Source organism: Manacus vitellinus, unplaced genomic scaffold (genome assembly GCF_001715985.3).
Source record: "Manacus vitellinus isolate BGI_N305 unplaced genomic scaffold, ASM171598v3 scaffold_12_pilon, whole genome shotgun sequence".
Classification (NCBI taxonomy): Eukaryota; Metazoa; Chordata; class Aves; order Passeriformes; family Pipridae; genus Manacus; species Manacus vitellinus.
The window spans coordinates 16,522,498-16,541,182 of record NW_021938949.1 but is presented as its reverse complement, the minus strand read 5'-3'; the positions used below and the strand labels follow the sequence as shown (position 1 = coordinate 16,541,182).

The 18,685-nt window shown below is 45.3% G+C and overlaps 1 protein-coding gene across 1 annotated transcript in view; it reads right to left on the bottom strand.

Moving 5' to 3' along the window:
• Positions 1-3,512: 3,512 nt before the first annotated feature.
• The window catches only part of LOC103763162 (germ cell-specific gene 1-like protein), a 59,398-nt gene continuing 44,225 nt past the window's right edge, over positions 3,513-18,685 (bottom strand). The window contains exons 3-7 of the mRNA XM_029957854.1: positions 18,471-18,623; positions 14,154-14,265; positions 9,446-9,613; positions 4,185-4,252; positions 3,513-3,622 (exon numbers count right to left, since the gene is read on the bottom strand). Coding sequence (XP_029813714.1) covers positions 3,513-3,622; positions 4,185-4,252; positions 9,446-9,613; positions 14,154-14,265; positions 18,471-18,623 — 611 coding nt within the window. The remainder of the gene's footprint in view (positions 3,623-4,184; positions 4,253-9,445; positions 9,614-14,153; positions 14,266-18,470; positions 18,624-18,685) is intronic.

Here is an 18,685-nt window from a genome sequence, read left to right as displayed (position 1 = left end):
GTGCTCAAGGTGCAGGCAGGAGGTTGGGAGAGGGGCTGGGCACAACCTCCATCCCATGGAGAACCATATGGCACAGTGTTAATGTGAACAATGGGTACTCTGTGACAGAAGAGCCAAACACCTCCTGATTTGCCTCTGAAATGTCTCAAAGCCTTGCAGACAGGTGCTAAAATCCTTATACTCCTGGAGGGAGTAATGCCCCAGAGACCATGTCTTTTGGACCAGTGGAAGCTCTCCAGCATCCACGGGACACCGACTGCACAGTGCTACTGCAGGGATGGTTCCTAATCTGGTTTTTGTGCCTTCACCAGACTGCTGTAATGCCTTCTTTCCTGGACATTTATAGCATTTCTGGCTTATATCTGGTCTCTGATATCTGCATTTTGTGGAGAGACCCAGCCTGAGGCTTTCCTAACCGACACTCCCAGTGTGTAGACAGTGCAGTCAGGGGCAGGACACCTGCAAGTACCAACTAGGAGGACGAGGAGACAGAGGGAGAAGGAAAATGGAAGAAAAAATGACTAGGCCAAGTTAAGCAAGTGTTGTCCTGGGTCTTCTGGCAAGGAGAGTCATCTGGGAGCTGCTCTGTTCCCTGCCTGAGGACAGGGTTTCCCCTCAGGTTCTTCTGCCCTCCCTGCACCTCACTGACCTCAAGTTCAGATGGGGCTGGGGGGGACTCATGGCCTCAAGGAGTTAAGATGCTTTTTGAACATGAAATGGGGCTATAAAAAAGACACTGAGTTCCTCCTTTTGTCTGCAGGGTTTCTCTGTCTTCTGGCTCCCCTTGACTCTCACATTCAGCCCATCAGCTCTGGCTACACAGAGTTCACAGTGGCTTCCTAACTAACTCGGGTTGACTTCATCATCTGTGACAGTGACACACTTTACCTGCTGCTTTTTTCACCTTTTCTATAATAAATGGGTCTGAATTATGCAGAGCAGAAAGAATACAGCCCCAGCAGCATTATCTTATAAACATGTATTGTCAACACAGCTCTCAGCAGGAGCTGTTTTCCCATTCTGCAAAGGACCTGCAGACAAGGAAGCAGCTTCTCATTTCAAATTAGACAAAACTTGAAAAACAACACATATTCATGAACTGAAAAAAAAAAAAAAATCTAGGGGAGAAATAGCAGAAGTAAACAGAAATGGCTCATTTCAATGATTTCAAAATTCAGCTCCTACCAAGTCCTTCAGGGACTCCCAAGGCAATGAGATGTGTGGAGGCAGCTCTTTCCTCGTCATTTTTGGACCCATTTGCCAGATGCAACCAAATGAGAAGGAAATGTAGTGACCCCTGGGGTGACAAAGTTCCCTCAGGTTTCCCATGCTTGGGTGAAGAAGTGGAAAGGAAACTCGTGCTAGGTGTGATTGTTCAGGCACAGTGTCTTCCCAGCCTGGCATATGTCCTCCTCCTACATGGAGTGTGTGGAAAAGCTCCAACAGCTGCAAACATTTCCAGCTGGGCTCCTAAGCAGTATCCAGGAAGAAGCCAGCAAAAACTACATGCTTTACTGTGCCTGGGGAATGACATTTGGTGGAAAATTTTTCTTTTTGAAGTTTCTGATGATTTCTAATCATGCACTCAGAAATGCTGAAAGGTTCAGAGAAGGAAATACAGAGTGAAGACTCNCCCAGTTCAGGCAAGTTTAAACCCTGTTAAAGCGGTTTAAAGGAAATGAAATATTTTTTTTTAACCCTGGTAAAGGAAAATTATAGTTTAGTGATGGACGTTAAATGGCCTAATATAGAAATATCAAGACTGAATAGCTGTCCTGTTCAAGACTCCCCTGGGATCAAGATTCTGATGAGATTTATAATTTAAGGTCACTTCTCGAAACAGAGAGCTTAGTCTTGCCAACAGAGGAACCTGATATCCTGTCCTGGCATAAGGCCCTTCGTGCTACCTGTGCTCCCGCAGTGCTCCTGGATGCTCAAAAACTTTAATATTGTCTCTTCCAAAATCACCTGGCTGTGACAGCATTTGTCTTCTACGGTCACTCAGTCGTGTTCTTTTCTGTAAAGGTTTTACTCTTCACTCCTCAGCGACACTCCCCCAAATCCTTGCCTCTCAACAAGGACAGATGCCCTGGTTTGTCTCTGTGGGAGGACAGAAAGAGTCATGATGTCTGAGCACGAGCAAATATTCCTCATCTGCCATTTGGTTCCAATCAGAACATCCTCAGGGCACTTCTAAGTGAGGGCAGCTGGCAAGTCCTCCAGGGAATGAAATGCTGGTTGAAGTGAGCAGCAGGAATAACTTCAGGTGGTGCATCCTGGTGTCCCCATGGCTCGGGATCACCCCTCTGGGAAGTGTTCATAAAGTGCTCAGAGTGATCTGCTGGCGTTTGCTCTGTTAGTGGTACGTGGGTGCTGATGTGACCAAGCAGTGGTGAGGACTTGGTCTGCTCTGGGTGTCCCCTTCTTCCATCCAAGCAGACCCCAGGTACCCAGGGGAGCCAGGGGAACCTCTGGGGCCACCCTGCCTTTAGCCAAGTGCTTCTCACATCGTTCTCTTGCTCTTACCAATTCTCTGCTGGCCACGAGCCCGTTGCATGGTTGATGTGACAGAGTGGGAGTGTGTGAAGCCAGAAACAGCATCAAGGAGAATCCTCGGGTCAGGTGCAGGCTTGATGGACTTGTTCAAGGAAGGAGATGTTCTTCTGAGAGTTGTGAGGATTTGTGCCATCCAGAGCAGCAGCAATTAATGTTTTTTCCTCCCTAATAAGCATGAATAATGAAGATCCTGCGGCTTATATTGGATTCATAAGTAAACTGTGAACTGAGAGCAGAACTTCACTCCTGTCACTTCATTAATATTGATCTGATTTCATTACAGTGGGTAACAGATGTGAAGCTGAGACTGATGGAATATTGAAGAATGGCCACTGTTCTTTACCCTGACACTGGGCTTCTCCTTTGCAGTTTGCTTTCCCAGCGCTGTCAGCACTGTGGGGGTAAAGCTCTGTGTCCTTTGGAATTGAAGCACTGGGGCAGGGCTGGGTGTAGGACCAACAAGAGCCTTGTTCCTATTCCTTGGAACACCTAATGTCAAGACTTGTTATTTGTTCTTTGAAACAAAGACCTTTGGACAGGCTTCAGTAATAAAAAAGCACACTTGAGTACCCGCCAGTAGCTTGGCAGGTGGGGAATTTTCTCAGGAAACATGACCCAGATCAATTTTGTACCAATAGACATGTGCAGACCTGTGAAAATGAGGGGTGTGGATCTCCTGCCTGTGGAAAAGTCCATAACTGACATGACATTTTCAAGGAGCAGGAGTTACCAAGTGAGCTGATGACAAACCAAGCTGGAGAGCAGTGCCAGCACTATCATGCCTGTGGGGAGACCACCTGCAGTGACATGGGACTGGAGAGCAGTTCCAGCAGGTCTGGGGAGGGATCAGGACCCTCAGTGATTAGGGTTACACACACCAAGCTTCCACGAGTACGTGGCTGAGATGTGCATCTCAGCAAGACAGAGGCAGCAAAATGCCAGCAGGTTTCCAAATTTTAAGAGCGCAGAGTCAGCAAGTCACTGTCCCAAGTCTCCCTCCCGCTGAATGAAGGATCACTTGCTTTCTTTCCAAGGAAATAGATGCATGAAACTGCACACATCTTTCCTGGAGAGTAAAGAAAAAGTATAGTATTCAGAGCAGGGTAGGAGCCGTGCTCCAACATTGCTCTGTACATTGAACCACTGATTCCCATAGTTTAAAGCAAGAGCTTTTGCAAAGCCTGAATAAAAGCATAGCAATTTTCTGAGAAAGTGCAAGAAATGGCATTAATTATACTAAGTTATTGTCTACCAAAGCTGCTTTCAATCATTTTTATATTCAATAGCATGCATCATCATGAATTGGTGATAAATATAGATGAAAAAAGGTAGTGATAATGAAAGTTATACAGGTGTAAATTAGAGCGTATTTTTAAACTACTATGAAGTCACAGCTTCTTGAGATAACACAAAATTATAGGATATGTGCACATCCTAAATTGAACGGTGGAGGATTTTGCACTGTTCATGTGCTGGTTGATTATCACTTGGGCAATGCTGTCTGGGAGAGTAACAAACCTCTGTTTCCCCAGCTTCCTAACCCAAGCCTCACCCTGAGCCCCAGGGAGCCAGCGTGGGGACAGGACAAGCCACTGTGTATCGGACACACTCGAGCCATGGTCACTTACTATTTGGGGAGCAGCTATGGAGGCACTGTAACCTCAGGTCCCCAGCCTCAGCCCTCTCCTCCTCAGCCCTGGAAAAGAGAATATAGAAGTAGCACCTTTAACAGAAACAAAGGCTGCTCCCAAATATACAGAAATGGAAGGGTGAAAACCAGTAAGAGCACAACACACCTGGGCTCCTCCATCCACAGCCAGGCCCGTTATGGAGGTCCTGATGGTCTCAGGAAGGACTCAGTTCCACTGGCTTTGCCCCTCTTAGGGACAGCTCATGTAAAGAGGCCATGGGGAATAGAAATGAGGGGCTCAGGGCTGTGTCTCTCCCGCTCTTTCACTCCTCAGGATGGATCTAAGTGTCAGGGACCGACAGCATTGTACAGTAGGTGTGTGTTGGAGGGGGGTGTGTTGCTACTGCTGCATCATTTTACTGCCAGTCCATGCAATTCTCCAGAAGGAACAGCTCTGTGGATAAACCTTTTTGTACTGCAGAATAAAGTACAGAATAAATCCAAGGCAGAAGGTTACACTCGTCCCCATGTGCTAATGAAAGGGCAATAGTAACACTGGAAACTCTGATGTCTGTAGGAAAAGGTACTGACTCTGTGAATAGGAGGGACACTGGGTCAGTACTGAAAAACTCTTTAGTTATCTGGGTGACCAAGGAGGAAATCAGAGCAAAAGGTTGGCATGTCTTTGGAAAGCATTAATATGATCTGCACATCTTACATGAGCACAATGGAGTTAGAGGAAGCAAGCTGTGAGTATGATACATTACAGAAATGTAAAAAAAGGACAAAATAGAGTGTGTGAAGGATGGTTTGAAAAGTTCTGGTTCTCATAGTGTTGGGAATAGTCCTGATTTATTATCTCTGCAATAGCTTTGGTCCTGCCATCTGACTCAAACTGCTCCCAGCACTTCAAAACTACGTTTTCTGTCCCTGCAGGGACATTTTGTCTGCACTGGTATCAATGGCAGTTTGAACTCAGCTCACTCCAGAATTTCACCAGCAGCATCTGCCTGACGTTGGGTTGGTTTTGCAGATCAGAGTAAGGGCTCAGTCAGCAAGAAAAATGTTGTGAAATCAGCTGTAATGCCACAATGGGTGTTGATGGACAGCTGCGAGCTGGCAAATGCTGTGCTACGGATGGCTGAGCTGGGGAAGGCTGAATCCTCCAGATTTACTTGCTAAATTTGTGTGTTGGTTTAACAGCACCTAGTCAGTGAGATTTGCTTCACAAGGAGCAAAAAGGATGGATACCAGACTGGAGACAGGGCTGTGCTGATCTCTAGGGTCCCCTCTCCCACCAGTGCCAGGGTGGGATATCCTCCTTTATCCCTCTCTGCAGTGGCTTCAGTTCCAGTGGGACTCAGCACCTCTGGCCTCCTGGACATGGATGCACATCCAAAAGTTGCTACTCTCTCCTCTAGTCATCATTAAAAGAGGGCCATGGGTAATCCAACTTTACTCCCATCACTTTGCTAACCTTTTATTCCTTTCTCGAGGCAGTGACTAGCTCTCCATGAGGAGTTCGCTTGGATTTGATTTCCACCCTTTCAGGCCCTTTATCCCTCACCCCAGGCCTCACATACCTTCACCCCAAGGCTGGATATTCCCTTGCCCCAGATCTTCCTCCCTGTAGCTACAACTGTCCCTGTTCCAGCAGCTGTGACTCTTGCCCGGGGTCTCCATCTGCCCCACCTGCACTCTGTGCCCCCAGTACACCAAAGAAGCAGAGAGGGAAGTTTTCATTCTTTACCTGAAATCAAAGTCCACCAGAATTCTGGGAGCAGGGAAAGTCAGAGGAGAGTGGCTGAAAGGGGTTTTTTAATATATGAGAAAAGGAAGGTAAGAAACTGAGGACAAATTCAAGCAAAGACATTCAATGTGAATAACCTGGCTGTGCTGGCCCTTGCCTGAATGGATGTGATTATAGTGTTGGTGTAGCCAATTGGTCTAAATGAGCAGAATTTTTGTGAATGTGTCTTAATTATTACACAGCCATATGGACAAAGCTGCTAAAACAGCCACAGCTACTAAACAGCTGGGCAGGGGAGGAGGAGAAGGTCTGGCACGTTGACATTCCTTCAGCTGATTGTCACAGATTATCAGTCTATGTAGGAGAAAATGAATTGTCCCTTTGGCTTATCTGGAGGGATCCTTAGAGCAAAGAAAGCAGAAAGGTATGTGAGGGTTCCTCCTCTGCCAGCTGGGGGTGAACCATAGACAAGGGACTGTGATCAAGACCATATGGGCAAAGAGTATTCATGTGAAACAGGGCAGAAAGAGAAACTGAGAGGGAAGGAAGAGAGAGACTTATTAAGAACTGACACCTAATAAACTAAAAAAGCTGAAAAAGGTGAGCAAAAGTTTTAGACAAATATTCAATTCTGATGAAAAACGGCAAAAAAGGACAAACAATAAAAGGACAAAGACTGAAAGGTGACATGTTGTAGGTAATTCTGATCATTTTATAGAACACTTAATGCATGAATAATCCCTCCAAGTCTGTATAATTGACCTGTTTAATTTCTTAGAGTTACCCTGAAGGCTATTGTACCTGTTATATCTGAAGAGCTCTGATATCTTTTGATTTTATGGTGTGAACTACAGTGTCTCTTTTGTCTTGACTTTTTGAAGTCTCCCAGGCCTGGGAAGGAAATGATTGTTGCATATAACACTGTGAATCTTTGATTTTTCTGCAGCTGTTTAAACGTTTTCCCAGTGACAGGAACAAGGCTGTGGAGAGACAGAGCCTGTGTCCTTGGGGTGCAGGCAGGCAAAGAATTTGGCTGTCTCTGTTTGTAACTTGTAAGCTGCATACAATTAAAATTAAGTGCAGTACAATGAGATTATGTTCGAGAAAGCATTTGCAAAATTAGCACTGTTTTACTGTCAGTACTTTTCATAAAGCAAATTTCTTCTCTGGGAGCAGGGGCCTGCAGAAGAACATTCCAACAAAAAACTCTCAACAGGCAAAATGGAGCTAACACTTTTCTTCCCTGTCTCCCAGACGAGAAATGTAGCTGTTGGGAATAATGATAACCACAATGATAATAATGCTTTAACTTTTCCTGTTGCACAGAGTCCATCCAAACCAGAGGTTAGATGTGTGTGCACACGGGGTGCTGAATGTGCACTGAGGCAAAGGAACATGCAAAAAGGGTGATGATATGTACAAAGCAACTGGAAGGAAGAAAGGCTGGAGGGTTTTATTCATGAGGTATGAAAAGGAACATGGAGGTGGAGGAGTAGGAGGGAATGTGAAGTATCCCTGGGTATATGCACAGGAAGGAAAGAGAACTTATTTTATTTTCTATTTGTGCAAAGGCAGATGGGAGCTAAGGGAAGTTGTGTGGGACTGTGGGCACCCACAGCATGTAGCAACAGGGTGTTGCTAATGGACAGTCCCTGGACCCCCTGTAGTGTCCAAGTATTCCCAGGTCACAGCAGTGAAGCTGATCATGAATCTGATAACTTAAAAAAAAAAATTGGTATATTGCTGCACAGCTTTAAACCTCCAGAATGATCCCATGGTAACACTGTCTCTGGGCTTCCTATTATGTATTCAGATACAACAATTAAAATAATGTGATACAAAAAAAGAAAGTCATAATCATGAAGTTTGGGAACACCACATGCTTGAGCTGTGTGTGCCAAGTGTGTGTGGAAGGGCTGGGGGGATGTGGCCAAGGAGTGAATTGCTGGGGGCGAAATTGTGTCATATGGTGAGGGCAAGAGGAATCAAAATCAAACCCACAACACCCATGTGAAAGAAAAAGTTATTATCCTCTAGGCTACTAATTTTTTTTTCTATTTACTGTTCCAGAAGGGTCAGTAGTGGTACTCTATCAAGTTTCCTTAGCATATCTCAATGTAAGTCAACATATTGTTCCTTATAATTCTTCCAGGCTCTAATCTGTAATTGTCACTTCAATAATTTGTCTGTTTTCCCTGCCTGGGTGCTGATTTCTCCTGAGGCATGTAGTGACCCCTTCCTCTTCACTATGTTTGGGCTTTTTTTTCTCATACAGAGAATTTTTTAGGATTCACTGTCATCTTCAAATGCAAAATTAGGCAAACCATGGTTGTTTGCATTGTTCCTCTCTTCCTTCCAGGCTGTTTGAAAGGTAGAGTGAAATCTTGGAAGTTAGCAGAGGAATAACTGTAACAACAGACTAACAAACAACAGGATAACCAAGGTAAAATAATAATTGTGGAAGGTCTCTAGTTCTCTCTCAGAAGAGATCCTCAATTTGCTGCTGAAATGCTGATCATTGCAAACCTTCTGTCCCCTTCCACCACTGAGAAACTGCCACACTGGTCAGACAAACAGGAATAGATCCTTGTGTCTTCTGTCCCCCAAATGTCTTTACGTTATTTCAAGCAATAAACTTCTGGCGAGGGTTTGCTGCACTGATCAGCTTTTCATTCTGTGAAGGTACAAACCCCTGTGGAGCCCATCACACCTTCCCTGCTGTGTGAGGTCCATCTTTGTGTGTTCTTCACATTCCACAGTTTTAAAACAAAGCCTTAAGTTTCTCACCACAGGATGAGGGTGACAAATGTCCCAGAGCAGCCACAGGGGCCAGCTCTGAGTGTGTGGGGCAGGGTGTGGTGATGGGCAGAGTGACAGAGCATCTCTGGGGCTCAGACAGGACTCTGGGTCCCTCCAAGTCCCTGGTGGGAGTGTGGGTGGCACTGTGGGTGGCACTGTGTGGGTGTTTCTGCAGTGCCTTGTCATGTACACTCTGCACTTGTGTGGAGCAGCTCCAGAGGATGGGTTATGTGGAGGAGACAGGGATGGGTTTTAGGCATGTGACTGTGGAAAATGGCAGCTCCAAAGTGGCCTACTGGTGGCTGGAAAGTGCCTCAGAAGCTGTTGGGATTATAGGGAAGTGCCTATTTCATGTGCTGAGAAGTGATGGCTGTCCCACTTGTTGCATCCCCGCAATTTTACCTTTCCAGAGAGAGAAAATCAGCTTACATTGGCAGCACAGCTTCTTGTGAACCCCTATGAATTGGATGTATATGGTAAGGACTTGTCAGTCTTGAGTTTAACGAGTATATAAGACAGGGCAGGCACTGGGACATCACAAAACTTAAGAAAAAACAAATCAAGGAAAACCTTTTGGGTTTAACACACACCTTCTCAAGGTATCTCAGAGACTTCACCCACAGGTGCTGCCAGTGGGTGACAGCCTGGATTTGCTGGGACTAGCAGAGCCCATGAAAACCTCCCCTGATGGAGTGACTGACTGCACTGACCTTTCTCTGAAGTACTTGATGGCTTCCTGGTCTAGGAAGTTCTGCTCTTCTCGAAAGCCCTGCTCGAAGATTTTGCGCTTGTGTCTGAACTCGATGACAGTCTTGGTGTAGGAGTTCAGGGTGGTGACAGAGGCTGCCATGCAGCAGGTGAAAGAGCCCCAGGCCAGGCTGTGGAGAGACAAACCAGCAGACAGAGCTGGGTTAGCACAGCAGCTCATGTTATACTTCTGATGCCGAGAGACACAGACATGCACAGCATGAGACCAGGCAGGGAAGTCAGAGGTGACAAACCCATTCTTCTCATCTTACCTCAAATGACCTGTGGCTCGTGCTCAAGGTGCAGGCAGGAGGTTGGGAGAGGGGCTGGGCACAACCTCCATCCCATGGAGAACCATATGGCACAGTGTTAGTGTGAACAATGGGTACTCTGTGACAAAAGAGCCAAACACCTCCTGATTTGCCTCTGAAATGTCTCAAAGCCTTGCAGACAGGTGCTAAAATCCTTATACTCCTGGAGGGAGTAATGCCCCAGAGACCATGTGTTTTGGACCAGTGGAAGTTCTCCAGCATCCCCGGGACACCGACTGCACAGTGCTACTGCAGGGATGGTTCCTAATCTGGTTTTCATGCCTTCACCAGACTGCTGTAATGCCTTCTTTCCTGGACATTTATAGCATTTCTGGCTTATATCTGGTCTCTGATATCTGCATTTTTGTGGAGAGACCCAACCTGAGGCTTTCCTGACTGACACTCCCAGTGTGTAGACAGTGCAGTCAGGGGCAGGACACCTGCAAGTACCAACTAGGAAGATGAGGAGACAGAGGGAGAAGGAAAATGGAAGAAAAAAATGACTAGGCCAAGTTAAGCAAGTGTTGTCCTGGGTCTTCTGGCAAGGAGAGTCATCTGGGAGCTGCTCTGTTCCCTGCCTGAGGACAGGGTTTCCCCTCAGGTTCTTCTGCCCTCCCTGCACCTCACTGACCTCAAGTTCAGATGGGGCTGGGGGGGACTCATGGCCTCAAGGAGTTAAGATGCTTTTTGAACATGAAATGGGGCTATAAAAAAGACACTGAGTTCCTCCTTTTGTCTGCAGGGTTTCTCTGTCTTCTGGCTCCCCTTGACTCTCACATTCAGCCCATCAGCTCTGGCTACACAGAGTTCACAGTGGCTTCCTAACTAACTCGGGTTGACTTCATCATCTGTGACAGTGACACACTTTACCTGCTGCTTTTTTCACCTTTTCTATAATAAATGGGTCTGAATTATGCAGAGCAGAAAGAATACAGCCCCAGCAGCATTATCTTATAAACACGTATTGTCAACACAGCTCTCAGCAGGAGCTGTTTTCCCATTCTGCAAAGGACCTGCAGACAAGGAAGCAGCTTCTCATTTCAAATTAGACAAAACTTGAAAAACAACACATATTCATGAACTGAAAAAAAAAAAAATCTAGGGGAGAAATAGCAGAAGTAAACAGAAATGGCTCATTTCAATGATTTCAAAATTCAGCTCCTACCAAGTCCTTCAGGGACTCCCAAGGCAATGAGACATGTGTAGGCAGCTCTTTCCTCGTCATTTTTGGACCCATTTGCCAGATGCAACCAAATGAGAAGGAAATGTAGTGACCCCTGGGGTGACAAAGTTCCCTCAGGTTTCCCATGCTTGGGTGAAGAAGTGGAAAGGAATCTCGTGCTAGGTGTGATTGTTCAGGCACAGTGTCTTCCCAACCTGGCATATGTCCTCCTCCTACATGGAGTGTGTGGAAAAGCTCCAACAGCTGTAAACATTTCCAGCTGGGCTCCTAAGCAGTATCCAGGAAGAAGCCAGCAAAAACTACATGCTTTACTGTGCCTGGGGAATGACATTTGGTGGAAAATTTTTCTTTTTGAAGTTTCTGATGATTTCTAATCATGCACTCAGAAATGCTGAAAGGTTCAGAGAAGGAAATACAGAGTGAAGACTCTTAGTGTCTGGTGGTTGGTAAATCATGATAATTAGGCAATTATGATGGATCTGTTTTAGTTTTTATGGACCTCAGTTAAATGTTATTTATTTTGAAGTGTAAAGAATGGATTCCCTACCTGTAAAGTTACACCCTGCCTTAGGTGAAGACCTCTTTGACAGCAGTGCCCCTCCCTGCCAGCTGTGTCCCAGATGTGGTGGGGTGCCTCTGGCAGCTGAGCTCAGGGCTGGGCTCTCAAGTTCCTCTGTGGCTCAAACAGCTCGAGTTTTTTTATATTTATTTTCTTTAGAGGGGCTGAACTTGAACATCCACTGATCCTCAGAGAAACCCCCTGCCAGGAGAATCCCCCAACCCACTCCTGGCTTGTGCCAGAGCACAGACCAACCTCTAGGCTTTGCCAATGGCTTGGGAATGGGGCAGGATAACAGGAAGCAAGCAGTGCATTTTCAATTTTGGGACATCTGTGTAGATCACAAGCAGTTCTTCCTCATTTTAAGGAGAAGCATTTTTATCATTCCCTTTCAATAGAGGGGAAAGAGAGTCATGGAAAAGTTAGTTTCCCCACTGGCACTTGGGAAAGGGATGGCAGTCTGGATTCCTCAAGATCCTTTGGCTCTTGGCCATGGGGACAATGTTCCCTGGCCCCACTTGTCAGTGCTGTTCCAGTCCTCTGGGCTCTGACAGGTCCTGTAACCAGGTGCTGCAGTGGGACATTTACAGCAGGCTAGAAATAATGCTGGTGGTTGCATTACTGGTCCAGAGGTACTGAAAACTCCTGTCTCAGGACATCACCAGAAACCAGATGGAGGAAAAATTAATTCCTACCTCTTTTCAAACTCCACCAGGCTGGGTGGGCATTTCTTATTAACCCTTCTTAAAGAAGGTGTTTAAGTCTGGGTGAAGCCAGGGGAGGTTGTAGCTCTCTGGTCTGTACAGCAGTGGTGGATTAGTGTTAGCTGGAAGGGAGAAGCCTTCTTTTTACTGCATTTGACTTCCCAACCTCCCCTTTCCAGGTCTGCTATCCATCACTGGCATGGTGTGAGAGACCCCATGGTCTCCCTCAGGCTGCTGAGCACCTCTGCAGGCTGAAAATGCTGCCAGGGCAGCTGTGGCTGAGCTGTGTTTGCCTTACATCCTGCACAGACAAATGTCTTGCCTTGCAAGGTATCAGGGGAGGGAAGGAGATCACCAAATCTGAGGAGATGTTTTGTGACTGCAAGAGCAGGAGTGGAGCTCAGTCACTGTGTGGAGGGAAGCTGAGGTCCCACCTCAGGAATAGGGGGAGAGAGGAGGTTGCTCTCACACATTTGCCTGCCTGTGGGCATCTCCAGAGTCCCCCACAGTGAGACCTGCCCCAGGGGCAGTCCTGGCCCTTAAATCTGTGGCTGCCTGGGGACAGTGAGGGAGAGGCTGCAGCAGCTGCTCTGGGGCAGGGCTGGGATCTGGACAGCAGCCAGAGCTTCCAGCTCCATCCCCGTGGGACACTGGGCTCCCAGCAGCTGGCTTGGAGCGTGGGTGGGATGAGTGGGTCCAGGGAGAGCTCAGAATGCCCTGTGGGACCCACCAGCTCTGAGACATGGGGGTTCTTAGCTGGCACAAGATGAAGGAGAATAATCTAATGAGTGTTTATCATTCCAGACATTTAACAGTATTCTGAATTTTGAGTATTGCAGTAAATTGTTAAATAGATTACTGAAGACAAATATGCCTTGTTATTTAAATATATTGAAAATATACAATTATTATGACAGTTTTAATAAATATTAATATAAATATTATAAATATATGAATGCAGTGTATTTTTAAGTTTATCATCACATGCAATAAATATTCGTTACTGAGACACAAAATAAACTGCATTTTAAATATAATGTGATTTATATTTTGTAACATGTTGCTAAAATGTTGGTAACTCCTCCCATGAAACACAGAATAAAGAGGGGAGAAGGAAAGACTAATAATCCCCTGCAGTGCTGTGCATAAGTATTTGTATTTATTTATTGGTGTTAGCAAAGGTTGTTGTCTCTGCTTCGAGACAGAAAGAAAATAATGTGCTATATTTAGAAATGACAAAAAGAAAGTATTTTCCCTATCCATCCAAAGAGGCTGATGCCTCTAGAGGAATGGTGATGTTGTTTGCAGGTATTTTTATTCTCCACAGCCTCCTCTTCTTGTTAAGCTTCTTATAAACTTGCAAGCAATATAACACAGTCGATGTATCTTGGCCAAATTATTTTTATGTGATTTTTAAAAGATAGATGGGAGAGGGAAAAAAAAAAAGCCATGTCCATTTTCCCAAGCCATCTCCTCATGATCTGCAGGGAAGTATCCCCGTGCCAGCAGCGCTGCACCTTCCTCTGCAGCTGAGTTAAAAGCTGCACCCTAAGGTTCAACTGAGACATTAATTAAAAACCAAAAAAAAAAAAAAAAAAGAGCTAAAAGTCTCTGAAATGCCATGGCAATTATGTACCTAAATTGAACTTTAATGAGAGTGCTCAATCTGTGTTGGCAATTGTGGGTGCTGTTTATTTACAAATGCTCTGTACCTGCTGATAGGCACAGCTGCTGCTGCACAGCCGCCCGTATCTGTCCTCCACACCTCGAGAACTGCAAGGCCCTGGGGGTTTGTGCTTCCCCTGGCACTTTGGGAGCTGGGAATTCACATGCACCTTCCTGGCAATTGGAGGTGATATGCACAATCTCCCAACAGATTCATGGAACAACTGGAAAAAAGCAGGTGACACTTACCAGAAGGACCATCCATAGTCCCATGAATGTGGTCGCCAGTCCTCTGGCCCAAGGCTGACTGTCACTTGGAAAACTTGAGTGTACATCATGTGTGCCACCATCCCCAAGAGACCTGGGAAGCAGGGATCATAACAGGAATTTTTGTGCTAATGTTTGTTACAATTCTTGACACAGTTACTGCTGGAGGTGCTTTGAGAGCTCCGAAAAAGTCTTTGTTGTGCTTTTATGCCTCCTGTTCTACTGTGGAGGAGGGAGCTGCATGGGCAGAGGAAAGATGTGACTGAGAGCTCGTTATTTTACATCATACTGAATTCTCAATCAAAAGAGGAGTTGGAGAAAGAAAATCGTTGAAGAAAATGTTGCACTATTAGGAGCACCACCAACCCTGCTGCTGCACGACAGGGGTGTGCCACCCACCAGTTATCTCACTCAGCCCATCACAGACAGGCCTCAGGTGAGGGAATGAGGAGAGAGGCTTCTGCAGGCAATGCAGACTGAATGTGTTAATGCCAAACAACCACATTTTGTCTCAACAGTTGCTAAGATTCATGAATTTGAGCACTTATAAAACACTTGGAAGTTACAGAAGGAAGTTAGGGGAGCTCAGCACTCCTGATGATGTGTGGTAAGAGGACACCACGGGGCTACTTTTGGTGGTACAGTGTTGGTGATGCTTTTGTGACACTGTTATAGTTTGCTGGGAGAACTGCAACTGGGTGAAGATTAGACAATGTGTTAGACACTGCAGTCTGTGTGATGTTAAAGAACAGGCCTGCAGTTAAATCACAGAGTGGCCTGAGTTAGCTCTGCCACTGAGCTGGTTCTGCAGCTTAAGCAGAAAAAATTGCCTGAGCTTTATGTTTAGACATCTCTCTGAGGAAAATCAAACCCCACTTTTCAAGCAGTGCTGGCCAAGAGCAGCTCTGATGCTTGGAGGGTTTTCTGGCTACAACCATTTGGGATGTTCCTGCCTTGGTACCCGGGCAGTGCAGAGTGATGCTCCCCACTGAGCTCAGCAAAGTGTAGGTTCAGGCAGTTAGCTAAAGAAAGGGGGCAGGGTCATCACATCCCAAATAGTCCTTGGACCTACCGATGTCAAAAAGCCTCTTGTGCTGCAGTGACAATTCAAGGCACTAAGAAATACCGATGTTCTGCCACAGTGGGTACAGTGAGGTCCTCCTGTAACACTTTGCACCTTAACCAAAGTCAGCATTCATTTTTATCTCTGACCACCTATTTTTTTCCCATGGTTGCCCTTCCTACACGTGGAAGATCCTGATTTCCCATTCCTCCATCCCCAAATTTTGGCTTTTCTTTCCTGCTCATGTACAGAGTCTAAAGCACTTCATTAGTCTCTCTGGACGTGGATGATTCAGGGCAGCTCTGGAGGAGGGAAGTGTGGGAATGTCATGTTTGTGTTGTGGGCACGTTAAGCAGGTCCTTGAGCAAGACAAATGTCATATTTGATACAAACAACTGCAGAGGCTGCAAGAAGACATTCTGTTACAAGGAGCCATGGTGATTTGCTCAGCTGCCTCGTGTTGGAGTGACATTGCAAAGATAGGAGGTGGAAAGAGCAATTCACTTCAGGAGAAACGATGTTTGGGCAGGGTGGGTGGCCCAGTGGGAGCACAGCAAAGTGGTGCACACCTTGCTCGTGTCTGGCTATATTTAATTTCCAAAATGCACTGGGACCTTGCTATACTTTTTGAATCAATGGATTTTTCTTCAGCTGGCAGTTACGCCTCGATCTTAAGTTTGGGCTTTGCTGTTTCTGTACGTACTGTCGGTGATTTTTCGACCTTAATAAAACATTACAGCCTGCCCTGAGACCTGTCACAGTCACTCAGAGCCAGGGGGAGGTTTGAGATGGCAAGGACGAGGCTCAGCAAGGCTGAGCTCCTCCCTCCTGTCGTGCAAAGCCTTGATGGGGTTTCAGCAACGCTCAGAGCTGTCCCTGTGTGGGAGGGGGGGATGACAGTCCACTGATACACGTCAGTGGGAGGTCATCAGCAAGTCCTGTGCTGGAACACAGGAACCACAGTGGAATTGTGGTGTTCCTTGCTTTGTCTGGAAGGGCTTGATCTGTACCTGGTGGTGCTGCTGGGGCCATTTTTCTACGTACAAGCTACAACAAAACAAGACAAGTCTTTTTTTATGCTGTCTTGTGTGCATTTGGTTTTGTTTGGTCTGTGTTAGATGTGCCTTGCCAAGTTCTCCAAGGGAATATCCTGTAGTCCTTTTTCTCCACAGGGATACCCTGTGGTCCTTTTTGTTTTACATTTAAAGGTCACATTTTGGCTACAATGAGCTGCCTGTGACATCAATCAACAAACGCTGTATTTACAGGATCATCTTTTCCTCCAGCTGGCTGCTTAAGGCTGGGCAAAGAGGACACAGTGCCTGTAATGTCCACCCACCTGGGGTCCAGGGCATTACAGATTGCAGATGGAAAATCCTGGGAATGTGGTGGCCTGGAGTGGGCAGGAGTGCAGAAACATTGATCATTTATAGCTGGCTTGAGATCACTAGCCTTGCAGGACCAGAGCTGTTTCTAGGTGTCAGTAATGGGAAAGACTAAGGAACTTTGGAAAGTTGGACATTAAGGAAATTGGGAAAAGACAACATATTTTAAAGCATTTTCAGATACCTTTACTAGAAATACCACTTATGGAATATATCACATTAATTAAAACGCTTTATCACAAATATTACGTGAGAGACATGCAAATTTTTTAATTTGTGAAAGGTTAAGAGTGACATCAAAACTGTGATCTTGTGGGGTCTTTTTTAATGGTTCCTAAGAGGTTAAGGAACAGCAAGAAATGACCACACTATTAGGAAGTTTTGTCTAACCTTTAGATATTGAGCTATGAAAATATGAAGGTCTCATTGCACTTTTACGAGGGAACTCTAGCATGAATTTAATGAGAGGTGTTATGCTCCAGTGCAAAGTCCTCTTCATTACCTAATTTCTATTAAGCTATGTCATTATAAATATACTAGGCTTAAATAAATATAGTTTTCTTCTTTCCTCAGGTATCCCTACCATGGAAAAATAACAGCTAGCAGTGTGTTGGGGTTTGGGGGTTTTTTGCTTCTTTTCTATTCTTCTATCATTTTTCCCTGTAAAATTTTGAAGTTTATATTTGGACCATCTTGGCAATGTGCTTAAAAAGAGGGAAGGCCAAAATAAAAATAGAAAGATGTGTAGGAAAGAAAACTTCATCATCCTTACAAAACTTTAAAACTGCAGTTAATGGTGAAGAAAGAGAGAAACAGCATGGAAGTAATTGCTTGAATGCTGAAGAATTCCACAGAGTTTGACTCTGAAAATTGAACTGACTTTTTTTTAAAAAAAAAATCCAAATTACATCCAAAGCAGAAAAAGATGCTTTGGCAGTTCTTACCAGATTTCTCTTGTCATCTCAACTCTACTTCTGATCTTTTTTTCGTGTTATTATTTCAAAATTTGCAGCCACCCCTGAAGATACAAGCTCCTTCCCAGAATGTACACAGCCTGTTGTAATGTCTTTCAGCTTGAAATGCAGCAGAATAAAATGCACTTTTATTGCAGAAGTTCTTTCTGCTCGAGAGGTCCATGCAGGAGCACTCTACACGAGCCAGCTGTGGCTGCTTCTATAAATCCTGGAGGGTTTTTAGCCAGCAAATCTTCACAGAAGTGAAGGAGCACTTAACTACATGGTTAGATTTCATAACTTCTTTTAGAGAAGTGAATTCCTCAAGTTCATGTGCTGAAGGGCTACAAGTACAGGCTGAGCATGAAAATACCCTGAAACAGTTGTTCTGAGAGATGTTCATGTCCCCAGATTACTCCTGGGGTTGCTCCTCAGTGTGATTATTAGAACCCTTTTCATTCTCAATTTTGCTAATGAACAAGACTGGCTTCTTTCTTTTGTGTGAAGAATCCAGCTTTCACCTACTCCCAGGATTAGCACAGGGAAAAAGAATTTTCAACGCTACGTGTTTTTAATTTCCTATTGGAAAATGAGTGTGATGATGCTGCAAATGGAGCTCAGGCTGTAGCTGTTGGTAATGGCTGTGCAGGCTGGGGAGGGATAATTACTGCATTGCTGCTGTGAATTCAGGAATAAGGATTTTCGCTTCTCCCTGGCAAGGAGCAAATTTATCACGCAGTCCCTCGTGCCAAAAGGAACAAAAAAATTACAGTGAAAAATGTGATGCTAAGTGGGGATAAGAAAGTTTTGGAGCCTCGGGTTTTTATCCCTTCAGAGTTATAGGATTTTGCTTTGTGGTGGCTCCTCAGGTAAAAGGGGAAGAAGGGAAGGTTCATACCTGAAAGCACAGTGAAGACAGCAGCAAAGGCATTTAACTTGAGCCCATCTATCACACTGCTTGAATGAAAGAGCTCGAGGCACATAAGGCTGAACCCGACGACCAACAGCATGATGTACAACACCTCAGAAACTACTGACAACCACAGGACACCTGCAATGCACAAGAACAGCAACCAGTTAGCTGGGAAATGCTTTCAACAGGGTAAAGTTTGT